This window comes from Aricia agestis, chromosome Z (assembly GCF_905147365.1).
Source record: "Aricia agestis chromosome Z, ilAriAges1.1, whole genome shotgun sequence".
Taxonomy (NCBI): domain Eukaryota; kingdom Metazoa; phylum Arthropoda; class Insecta; order Lepidoptera; family Lycaenidae; genus Aricia; species Aricia agestis.
Window position 1 is genome coordinate 38897435 of NC_056428.1, and position 12920 is coordinate 38910354.

At 38.3% G+C, this 12920-nt stretch overlaps 2 protein-coding genes across 3 annotated transcripts in view; both read left to right on the forward strand.

Annotated features, from left to right (window-relative positions):
* Nucleotides 1-12920, forward strand: part of LOC121738515 (G-protein-signaling modulator 2) — a 75663-nt gene that overhangs the window by 61076 nt on the left and 1667 nt on the right. Inside the window, exon 11 of the transcript XR_006037298.1 lies at nt 6868-6871. The gene's annotated coding sequence lies outside the window, so the exon portion shown is untranslated. The remainder of the gene's footprint in view (nt 1-6867; nt 6872-12920) is intronic.
* The window catches only part of LOC121738514 (protein cycle), a 125570-nt gene continuing 119517 nt past the window's right edge, over nt 6868-12920 (forward strand). For both annotated transcript variants that reach the window (XM_042130630.1, XM_042130629.1), the window contains exon 1: nt 6868-7170. Coding sequence is in view for 1 of the 2 variants with exons in the window: in XM_042130629.1 (XP_041986563.1) it covers nt 7127-7170 (44 nt within the window). In the remaining variant the exon portion in view is untranslated. The remainder of the gene's footprint in view (nt 7171-12920) is intronic.

Here is a 12920-nt window from a genome sequence, read left to right on the forward strand (position 1 = left end):
TCGAACCTATTTCTCAGTTGTAACTGAAATTTCTGGGTGTCAGCGACGGATTGTTGGGAGTTGGGTCGGAGAGTAGACCTCAGCATATGGGCTCTTTCGAGTTTGAAGCATACACTCAAGGATCCTCGCAGTAGTCGGTGATCGCTACCGGTATTGAACCTATTGATCACAAAGACATCCCTAAATATATACTTCCGATCCGTAATGATGAAATCTATCTCGTTCCTTACCACAGAGTCAGGGCTTCGCCATGTCCACTTTCTTTGGGGCTTCTTTTTGAAGAAGGAATTCATCAAGAAGAGCCCCCCTCTTTTTCGAGAAAGTTGACCAGCATTTGCCCCCTGCGGTTTCGAATCCCAACACCGTGCTGTCCCAAGCAAGATTCACCGCTAGCTCGTACTCCTACTTTGGAGTTAAAATCTCCCATGACAACATTGAAGTGGGTCTTAGGGGTGGTATTTAAGACCTTGGAGATGTCTTCGTACATGGTCTCCACTTCGTCATCGGAATGTGTCGAGGTTGGTGCGTACACTTGTACTATCTTGAGAGAATACCTATCGGTGAGTCTCAAAACAAGGTACGCTACCCTCTCCGATACACTCGAGATCTCGACAACGTTGTCAACGAGAGATTTGTTGACGAGGAATCCCACGCCGCCCCGGGATGTATGATCTCCCTCTCGGAAGTAGAAAAGGTGACCCGATGGCAGAGTCATGGTGTCTTCCCCTTGTCTTCGGACCTCGCACAACCCTAATACGTGCCAACGGATTTTTTCCAATTCTACCTCCAGTTCGACTAGGTGGTCTTCGAGTCTAAGCGTTCGTCCGTTGTACGTCGCCAGGTCCAGTTGGTGGTAGCGATCCGTAGCCCGGAGATTCTTAGCACCCCTCGCAGTGCCGTTACCATGGCCGCTACCGTGGCCAGGAATTACCGCTACCGGGAACTAGGGGCCATCTTTTTCTGGTGCGTTTCATAAGAGGCATTTGCTCATAATTGCCACGCGGAGCACGCGGATTGGCAATCTGACAGGGGCCAATGAATCAAACCATCAATGCTGCAGCCCATTGATGACCATGGATTTCTTCACTGACCCTATCGTTGATGGTTTTACCGCCATCCTTCGGTTGATTAACTGCGCTTGATGTTAGATCTATCCCACACTAATTATTGTGAGACAGAACTACCATCAGGCGGGCGGTGGGGTCGTCACATCCCTACGCCTACGTTTTTTTATACACACATAATATGTTTACTTGTTACGTCTGACATATTATATTAGAAAACCTAGGAATATTAGTGTACGCATGGGTGTGCCGGATGAGTTAGAACCTGTCCACACGGGCTTGCGTCGACGCAGCGCTGCCGTTTGACGCATAGCCGGCCACACGGGCGCTGCGACATCGCAGCGTTAATATTACGAAGCAGTCTTAACACTCTTAACGTCAACACCCCCTCCCGCTTCGTCTCGGGGGCTGCTGTCCATCATGTGTGCGTTGCTAACGCAGCGCGCCTTATGGACTGGCTCTATACTATGACCAGCGTAGCTAGCACGGGGTTTCCCAGTCGATTCTTCGGAAGAAAGTAATGGCAGTTTCTTTCCCATGTCTACATATCTTATTCCCGAGCATGGCACCACCCATCGACTTGAGTTTCAGTGGACAAAGACAAGAAACTCTTTCCATAGCAACCAATAAAGCAACGGCAATTATTTTTTTTTGACATTTAGTTTCTTGGTTCTTTTTATTTTTAATTATGGCACCTCGGCTATAAAACCATGGCCAGTGTCGAGTAAATGGCGGCAAATTTAAAAAATCGACGTGTAGCAACCTTGTCTATAGCCAGAATTATAGTTTTGATCTACGAAATACGAATAATAAAAACTAAGGAACTTTATTATTCGTAGTTTGTAGATCAAAACTATAATTCCGGCTATAGACAGGGTTGCTATACATCGATTTTTTGAATTTGCCGCCATTTACTCGACACTGGCCATGGTTTTATAGCCAAGTGCCATAATAAAAATAAAAACAGAATCAAGAAACTAAATGTCAAAAGCGGATCGTCATGCTTGACATATAGATTTTCAAAAGCGAAAGATATCGAGATACGAAAGAAACTTTTACTCCAATGTTTTTCCGGTAAAACTGTCAAAATTTAGTTTCTTTCGTTTGTCTACGTGCTTGTGCTAGCTTTGCAGTAGTGCTAGCACGGCGACCAGCGGAAATGCGAAAGTATGGACAAACTGTGGAAATAAACCTAAGGTGCCGTTCCGATCTTTTTTCGTTCCGAAAAATTCAATTAAAATGCCACTTTATGACACACTATAATATATGTCATAATGTAGGATATTATTTGAATTTTTAGAACTATTTTTAGAACTATAGTCTGTCATAAAGTGGCTTTTTAATTGAATTATTCGGAACTAAAAAAGATCGGAACGGCACCTTAAGTTTATCTCCACAGTTTCTGACTATATTCTGTCATAAAGTGGCATTTTAATTGAATTTTTCGGAACGAAAAAAGATCGGAACGGCACCTTAAGTTTTTTTCCACAGTTTGTCCATACTTTCGCATTTCCGCTGGTCGCCGTGCTAGCACTACAGGTGTTCCGCAAAAGGGCCGCGGCACACTGGTGTACTCCGTAGTCTGTACCGTGGCCAGCTACTAGGTATTTGATGTGCCACAAAAAATTTAATTTTACCTAGGTACATATTCTTACCCCCCTACTAATAAACGCTGTATAAGCTTTGAATAGTTATACAGTGTTTTGTCTTTTTCAATCCAATTAAAAATGTCACTTGTGTGACAGGAATAAAACACTGTATAACTTTGTGTATAACTATTCAAAGCTTATACAACGTTTATTAGTATTAGTAGGGGGTATGTTTATAAGAACAAAAAGTAGGCAACATCCCAGGAAGATCGACAGAAGGAATGGAAATTGGGAACAGAGCACCCCCGTACACGCAAATTAATTTATGGCGTATATCCGAACATTTTCAAATTTCTAGCTGTACATTGAACACAAAAAGTTTTCGGAACACCTCATTCCCTTAACAAATAGAAGTGAACAGAGTGAGATGAACGAGCCTAGAGTAAAAGAAATACGTGTGGCACTCGGAGACTGCCGCTGCTCGTTGTAAAGCTATTGTTTATAATTTTTATCAACTAATTGTGCAATTATGTTTATTTACATACGTCTAGTCGCACGCACACAAACACCTTTCCAAATTCTCCCGAACTGAAACGACGTTAGATGATGTACTGTAACGCCGCAGCCCGCACCGACCGGCGACGGCGTTGCGGCTAGGGAATGCAATCTCGTTCTCGCGATATCTCGACTCTTGGCCTTTTTTAGCGAGATTGATCTCGGACGAAAAAAAGGCGAGATCTCGCGAGTTTGACGAGATTGCACTTGAGCATGAAACGTCTTATTCGAAAATCGAAAGGAGCTGGCCTAAGCAAGTGTGCACTGTGATTTTCAACTAGGTCCTAAATTTTGACTTCACGTTTTGTTAGTTATAAAAGAATTTTATAACCAACAAAACGGTTTTATTAACCCCCGACAAAAAAGAGGGGTGTTATAAGTTTGACGTGTCTGTCTGTCTGTCTGTTTGTCTGTGTGTGTGTATCTGTCCGTGGCATCGTAGCATCCAAACGGGTGGACCGATTTTGATCTAGTTTTTTTTGTTTGAGCTGACATGATCGAGAGTGTTCTTAGCAATAATTCATCATCATCAGCCTGCTCAGTCCTGGACAATCAGGGTTTATCTGGTTCATGAAAGGCCGTTAGCAACTTGTAGTCGTTTGATGGGTTTTATAGTTCGTGATATTTGTGAATATACAAAAAACGTATGTATACACATAATAATGGAAAGTTGACCTGGTGCTGCAGCATGTTTGGGCTCATTTTAACGGCCTCATCGAAAAGGACATTGGTAGATGGTAATCATGAGAATATGATTCTGTTGATAGGAATTATTCTGCACTATAACCAACACAAGTTTAAAAAGTATGAAATAAAATTAAATTAGGAAATTTAAAAAAACCCCCGCCAAAACAACTTTAAAAAGTAATGAAATAATATTTACTGCTTTTAAGTTCAAATGATTCCTAACTTGTGTAAAGTAATAATTATTTTAGTCCATAATTTTTGTCAAGGTGTGTCGTGGGACCGCCAATGTACATGTTTAATTTCACTTAACAAGTTTAAGGATCAATTCACAGCGATCTGAATCGAGATAGGTAATCAGCGACTTGGCGGTTGTAGATTGTAGTTTAGGTACTTGGCGGTCCCCCGACACATCGTGACAACAATTATGGACTAAAATAATTATTACTTTACACAAGTTAGGAATCATTTGAACTTAAAGGCAGTAAATATTATTTCATTACTTTTTAAAGTTGTTTTGGCGGGGGTTTTTTTAAATTTTCTAATTACTAAAAGATTTGCGTTTGATAATGTGCGCTTTTATAATTCTGGACGTCGCGTTATCGTGGACGCCGGCTTCCACGACAAAACGTTGGGTACGTTAAATGCCCTTTTGAAGTGTCTGACGTCGTGATGTCCTCTAACGTGCACGTTAAAAAGTTATCGTCAACGGCAATTTAAAGGCGTCTTCATATCATATTTCCATACATTTTACTTTCCTATGTTATCGTTTTAGTAGTAGGCGTAGGGATGTGACGACCCCACCGCCCGCCTGATGGTAGTTCTGTCTCACAATAATTAGTGTGGGATAGATCTAACATCAAGCGCAGTTAGTCAACCGAAGGATGGCGGTAAAACCATCAACGATAGGGTCAGTGAAGAAATCCATGGTCATCAATGGGCTGCAGCATTGATGGTTTGATTCATTGGCCCCTGTCAGATTGCCAATCCGCGTGCTCCGCGTGGCAATTATGAGCAAATGCCTCTTATGAAACGCACCAGAAAAAGATGGCCCCTAGTTCCCGGTAGCGGTAAATTCCTGGCCACGGTAGCGGCCATGGTAACGGCACTGCGAGGGGTGCTAAGAATCTCCGGGCTACGGATCGCTACCACCAACTGGACCTGGCGACGTACAACGGACGAACGCTTAGACTCGAAGACCACCTAGTCGAACTGGAGGTAGAATTGGAAAAAATCCGTTGGCACGTATTAGGGTTGTGCGAGGTCCGAAGACAAGGGGAAGACACCATGACTCTGCCATCGGGTCACCTTTTCTACTTCCGAGAGGGAGATCATACATCCCGGGGCGGCGTGGGATTCCTCGTCAACAAATCTCTCGTTGACAACGTTGTCGAGATCTCGAGTGTATCGGAGAGGGTAGCGTACCTTGTTTTGAGACTCACCGATAGGTATTCTCTCAAGATAGTACAAGTGTACGCACCAACCTCGACACATTCCGATGACGAAGTGGAGACCATGTACGAAGACATCTCCAAGGTCTTAAATACCACCCCTAAGACCCACTTCAATGTTGTCATGGGAGATTTTAACTCCAAAGTAGAAGTACGAGCTAGCGGTGAATCTTGCTTGGGACAGCACGGTGTTGGGATTCGAATGTTTATTTTTTTGTTTATCTAAAGGTCTACCTGATCTTTGAGAAAAAATAAAGCTCAATTTCATAGCTGGCAGGCACGCTGCGAGTGAAGGGAGGAAGGGCGCGCGGGACGTGAGTACTCGCACTTGCACTTGCAAGAAATAGAACACGCTTTTAATCACGTTACTACGCAGCCGACTAATCACTTGCACTGATCTGTTGCTGTCCACACTTACTTTCTCCTAATCACTAATGACCTGCCCTAATAACTTGCACTTACTACTAATGAAAGTGAATACGGGCCTTTAGACCTGACTGGCCTGACCATTGACTTTTATAAGTGGACTCGGCATAATGGTCTCTACCAAATCAAAATACTGTGGCCGGTCCGTCATTTTATGTTCCGGTTCTCCGAGGTACATAAACTGTCAAAGTGTCGTATTATAGGGATGTCGAAATTGAAAGGAAATATCGATATATCGATACATCGATATTTGAAAAAATATCAATATCGGTCTCGATATTGATATTTCTCTATTTCTCATTCGATATCGAATGTTCACAAAATACTCAGTTCTATACATACTTTAATAATAATAATAATTGATGGTAAAATTAAAATAAACTGTAAACACTTCGTGCGCGAGTACACCTAGTATTTGTCCGATTTTTTGGTAATTTTTGCCCGATATCAATAATGGCAACTTAAATAATAATTAATAAACTTAAAATAAATTAAATAGTTTTATTAAAATTAAGGAGGCTCCTATATAAAAAAAACTATATTTGCCTATTTTGTCTCTATGTACTATATACTTATACATAGAGACAAAATAGGCAAAATTGAATTTTTTTTATATAATATAAAAAAATCATTTTTGATATCAATATAATATATAACATAACAGGACGCTCACTTATAATATGTTAGTTTATCGATGTCCTCGACAAATATCAACCGAGTGTCCCATCACTATAGACCGCCATGTTTAGTTCTTGGCAATATGGCGCCGGCCACACTTTTTTGTAGTTATGTCGCCTCCATCTGTTTCCTTATTCATTGGGCCTGACGATAATATAGAAAAAATTGTAATAAAGAATATTGTTTTCCCGCCATAATATTATACTCGACACTGGCCCCGGTTATAGGCTTATAGCCGAAGTGCCATTATAAGAAAAAAAAAAACAATTGTCAGGTGTCAAAATATTGCTATTGCCTATAATTGCTCTGGAATCTGGATTCAAGGTTAAAAAATTGAATTGCTTTATTATAATTATATTATTATTAATAAAAAGACACAGATAAATGTATGAAACAAGTTTAATTTAAACCCGTGGAAAGAATAGTCATAGAATTGACTAAAGTGATGAAGTAAAGTGTGAAACTGTTTACAAGAATTTTGGTTCAAAAATTACACAAGACTTGTTTTTATTGTTGTTTTAACTAATGTAAGACAATTGTGTGTTAAGACGTTGATAATTATCGCTCAGCCATATCATATAAGGACTTCTAACTACAAAAACAACATTGAATAATTCGTATAGTCACATTTAAAACGTACATTGTACGTTCTTGAAGTTTCCATGGTTATATACGCGGGATGGATGATCCCCAACCGAAAAGAAGCGACGGTGATCCAAATCAGTAAGTATTAAAACTTTTTCTTGAATGTCAATTTGGTTATGCATGCTCTGTGACATGTGAACTTGTGTATCTCTTTAGGTTCTGCAGACTATTATCTAGATCATTTACTTCTGTAATAATACATAACATTCTTCAAACAACATACTCTAAAACATCAAAATTGCAGATTGCTTACACATTGAACATATTCAATGATTGGCCAAGGTAGTGGAATTTTTTTTTAATAGTCAGCGATTGTTGCTGATGTGACGAGCATAGATTTAAAGTAAATGACAATTTCAGCTATTAATTTAACACCATTGCTCCAACAGTGTTGTAAAAATAATATGGATGACCTCTGTGCCTCAATCGGTTGAGTGTGTGGCAGCTCAAGCCGGGAGTCGCGGGTTCGAATCCCGCCGACGGAACAAAAAGTTTTCAATGTTCCCAATGGGTCTGGATGTGTATTTAATATGTGTATGATATAATAAAAATCTTAAATAATATGTGTGTAGTATAAAAGTATAAAATATATTTCCGTTGTCTGGTACCTGTAAGACAAGTCCTTCAGGTACTTAGCAAGGGGCCAGACTGACGTGGTGTGAAGCGTCCATAGATATTATTATTATAATATAATAATTCAGCTATGGGGCTTAGCAAATTATTTACTTGCTATTTTCAACTAACAAGGTATAAAAGTTTTAGATACAAAAGTGTTAGAGTCAAAATCAACTAAACAGTGCACATAATTTCAATAAACAGTTTTAACTTTCATCTACATCTCAATTTAACTTTACCAAAGTTTCTAATTCTTACCAATAGTCAATAATTTTAATATTCTATTAATACCATTATGATTATTTTCTCAGACAAAGTTGTGGGCAAGTTCTCTTTTTTATGAAATTATCTGAGTACTAGCTATTGCCCGCGACTTCGTCCGCGTTAGCATAGTAGATCGCATCCCAAGTATTATTTATGGTACAAAAATATTCAATATACAGAATTGACTTTCCTACGATTTTATTATATATAGATGTTCCGCGCGGCTTCGCTTGCGTGATTTAGGAATTTCACACAACCATACAATTTGCAGCAAAAAATAGCCTATGTCCCTTCACGTGGTCTATTCTTCATGTTTGCCAAATAACATAAAAATTGCTCCAGTAGTTCATAAGATAATAAGCAATTCCATATAATTTCCCCCGTTTTTTCCACATTTTCATCTATTTCTTCGCTCTTATTAGTCTTAGCGTGATAAAATATAGCCTATAGCCTTCCTCGATAAATGGGCTATCTAACACTGAAAGATTTTTTTAAATCGGACCAGTAGTTGACCGGTTGACGGACCTGAGATTAGCGCGTTCAAATAAGCCCTTTCATATAATTTCCCCCGTTTTTTCCACATTTTTCTCTATTGCTTAGTTCCTATTAGTCTGAGCGTGATAAAATATAGCTTATACCTCAATAAATGGGCTATATAACATTGAAAGAATTTTTCAAATCGGATAAGTAGTTCCTGAGATTAGCGCGTTCAAATAAGCCCTCTCATATAATTTCCCCCGTTTTTTCCACATTTTCCTCTATTTCTTTGCTCCTATTCGTCTTAGCGTTATAAAATATAGCCTACAACCTACCTCAATGAATGGGCTATGTAACATTGAAAGAATTTTTCAAATTGGATAAGTAGTTCCTGAAATTAGCGCCTTCAAATAGGCCCTTTAAATTGTTTCCCCCCGTTTTTTCCACATTTTCCTCTATTTCTTCGCTCCTATTATACTAAGCATGATAAAATATAGCCTATAGCCTTCCTCGATAAATGGGCTATCCAACAGTAAAAGAATTTTTCAAATAGGACCAGTAGTTCCTGAGATTAGCGTGTTCAAACAAACAAACAAACAAACTCTTCCCAATAATTATAATATTAGTATAGATATTAAGCCAATGATTTGCATATTAGATTAAAGTGAGACTTCCGAATGGTAGATTGCAATGGCAGCTTAGGAAGTATTATTTTAAAGCCAGCTTTGAAACTAGGTTGTAGGATTTGTACTTTGTATTTTTGAAAATCTAAAATGTTATTTCATATAAGGTTAAGCAAATGTAGGTTGATCACCTAATCTATGATCTATCTATGGGCATGAGAGTAAATTGTTTAACATATTATTCTTCGTTAGCACCATGTAAAATCCAGGTTTTGTTAACTTTTTAAATTAATTTATGTTGAACAAGGAATTCTTGCAAATTATCATAATATTAATACGCGAACGAAAAACTTTGTAACCCTTTTTACGAAAAATGGGGAAACGTAGGTTCATGAAATTTTGCACAGTTATAGTTTATATCGTGAAGGAGTGCATCGAACTAATATTATTTTGAAATTATGCTTTTATCATACATTTTTTTAACAAATAAAACATTACACACACTACAACACACACACATGAGAAATGACAGATTTTTGAGTGACAAGCCTATACATAAGAATTATACTCTTTTATTTATGGTTGAAGTCTGTTGACAACAAGTTGACAAATTGAAAATGGATTATAGTTTTTTTATTGAATCTAAGATACTATTAGACAATGCTTCCACGGCCAGTCTGAGATCAGCTAAGTCCCAGAGACAAGAGTTGAAAAAAAAAAGATAAACAATATTTTTTACAAAATATAGGTAGTAGTCCAAATGTCATTGAAACTCAGGTCGAATTTCGACCATTGGGAGATCTCTAGTCATAACAATTCTTAAGGTACAAAGTATAATATAATGTACACTTATTTTTAAAAAATATTACATGAATTAATTATTTTATTTTATTAAACAAACTATAAACTCAACATAGTAACATTATCCATTATATTTAAATTAACAATTGACATATAATGTGTCTCATTATAAAATATTACAATATTACAACATAGTAACATTATCCATTATATTGAATTTCGATTGAGAACGGACGTGTCGTGATTTTAATTAAAACAATTTAGAAAAATATACAAACTATAATGTGCTGATAAGTGACCTCGATTAGTGCTTGTGACATACATGTTTGAAATAATGTCTGAGTAGATTAAATAGTGAATTAATAGAACCCAAATAAAATGGCGGAGAGTCCCTTTGGGCGTAGCGGCAGAACGGCAAGAACTCCACCACCGACACCCGGACCTTCAGTTCCACCTCGCAGTACAGGGATGGAGACGACCGACATCATCAGCACGCCAGATGTTCAGCAATGGTTAGACAGCATAGGACAAGCCCTTAGTGACATATGCACTATTGCCTCCGAAGGTAAATTGAACTCGGACCAAAAGCTTCGTGTCAACTCATTGTGCAGAAAAGTAAACCACGGCGCTGGACAAATGGCTTTACTTTATCAATCAGTCAAGCAGAAGGCTATCCAAGCCCAATTAACTAACCGCGTTCTCCACGACCAGCCAAATCTGGAGCGAGAACTGCAGGACATTAGGGCCGACGTTAAAAGTATATTGAAAGAATCGCCTAAAGCAACCACAGGACATTCTTTTGCGGATATGGTTAAAAGAGCCCAGCCCATCCAGCCCTCTAACTTAAGCTCTGTAGCCATATACCCTACCGACAAACAAAAAACTAGCGACGATACAAAATGCCTGGTGCAGCAAATTATTCGGCCAGAAGAGCTTAAACTCCACGTGCGTGCCCTACGAAAGACAAGGAACGGTGGTGTTGTAATAAGCACTGAATCAAAGGAGGATATAGAAAAAATTAAGCAATCTCCGTACATCAGTGATGCAGGCCTGACTGTTGATGAGAAAAAGAGAAGTACTGACGTGCATGTATAACCAAAATCTTGCCGAAAAATTGAAGGACCTGGATATTCAATCTTTTCTGAATTCCAGTAAATTAAGCCACAAGTCTGGCAAAAAAGACGCAGAAACCTGTAACTTTATATTCGAAGTACCAGCAGCTATTCGCAGAGTCCTCATCTCCAATGGTCGCATTTTTGTAAACTGGTCGTCTTGCCCTGTAAAGGATTTTACGATAGTAACAAGATGCTTTAAGTGCCAGCAGTATGGCCATGCTGCGAAGACGAAACGAACTGCACGTGCAGCCACTGTGGTGAGCTAGGGCACACCATAAAAGACTGTCCAAAGAAAGAAGTAGATGGAAGGTGCGCAACATGCATGCGCTTTAAAAAACCTAGCAATCATACTACCGGTGCTGCTGAATGCCCCGCCAAAACAATAGCCGAGAAAAGGTATATAAACTCGGTGGACTATGAAGGCGCCTAAGAGCGCCACATTACAGGTTTTTCATCGACCTTACTAGTAATCCTTTACTAACTCTTAGTTTTTTTCCTTTTAATTTATTTTAGTGATAACTTTATTTTTAATTTTTTTATAATTTATAATGATGAATAATATTATACAAGAAATAGATACTATGTATGTTGCTGAATCAAAAATATGTGAAGTAGAAAATTGCAAACGTTATCTTTCCGACATTACAAATCCACTTAATATTTTAACACAAAATATTCGCAGTATCTACAAGAATTTTGATGAACTTAACCTTTTTCTCCACAGACTAGACATACACTACGAGTATGATGTAGTTGTTCTTACCGAATGTTAGCTAGCTAAGCAATATAATGTACCAATGTTAGCGGGTTACAATGTGTATATGACTCAAAACAACTACAATCAAAATGATGGAGTTGTAATGTACGTTAATAAACAGCTTAATGCTACCGTCGATGAGTTAGCTTTCCAGGACTGTAGTACACTATTACTGAAAATAGGAACTGAATATGCAGTCCTAGGGACGTACAGATCACCTTCTTTTAGATATATATCTAATTTTATGAATAAATTAAATGAACACCTCACAAATCTATCACATTTTAAGAATATAATTTTGATTGGAGATATTAATATTAACATTCTTCCAGGAAGCAATGACAGCAGTGCTCAGGACTACCTCAACTTATGTGCTTATCACGGCCTACTCCCTGCTCATACGCTCCCCACTCATCGAAGTGGATCCTGCTTAGATCACGTAATGCTTAAATCAAATTATCAACCGCTAACACTAATTTTAAACCCAACAATAACAGATCATAACGCTGTCCTACTAACGTTAAATTGTCGCATGCGTAGTCACAAACAAAATTGTCAATTAATGTCTAAGTTAAACAAAAACAAACTCGAGGAAGATTTATGCAAAATCGACTTTGCACCGATTTACAATAATGCAGACACTGATTTTTGTATGTCATACGTAATACAAAATCTACAAAATGCAATCCAGAAAAATACAAGGCTCTATCGCACTAGCAGTAAAAAATTAAATCTCAAGCCATGGATTACTCCCGGTCTTCTGCGCTGCATAAGACATAGGGATAAATTACATATGAAATCTAGAGAAAGTCCACACAATGCCATATTGCAAACCACATACAAACGGTATCGTAACTTTTGCAATGACTTGCTAAGACGAGTAAAAAATAATTACGATAAAAACATTTTGGAACGTGCTAGAAATAACAGCAGAAAAATTTGGAAACATATCAAGGACATAACATACACCAAAAAGCATCACGAATCATCCTCAGTTTTGCTAAAAAATCAATCTTCAGAATTGGCATCTCTAAACATTGTAAATAATTATTTTGTAAATATTGGGGCGCACTTAGCACATAAATCACAAAACCAATTGCACGGTCGACCATATGCCGCTTTAACTAATAGATCTAACGCAATGTCTTTCTCCATTAATAGACACCGATGAATCCG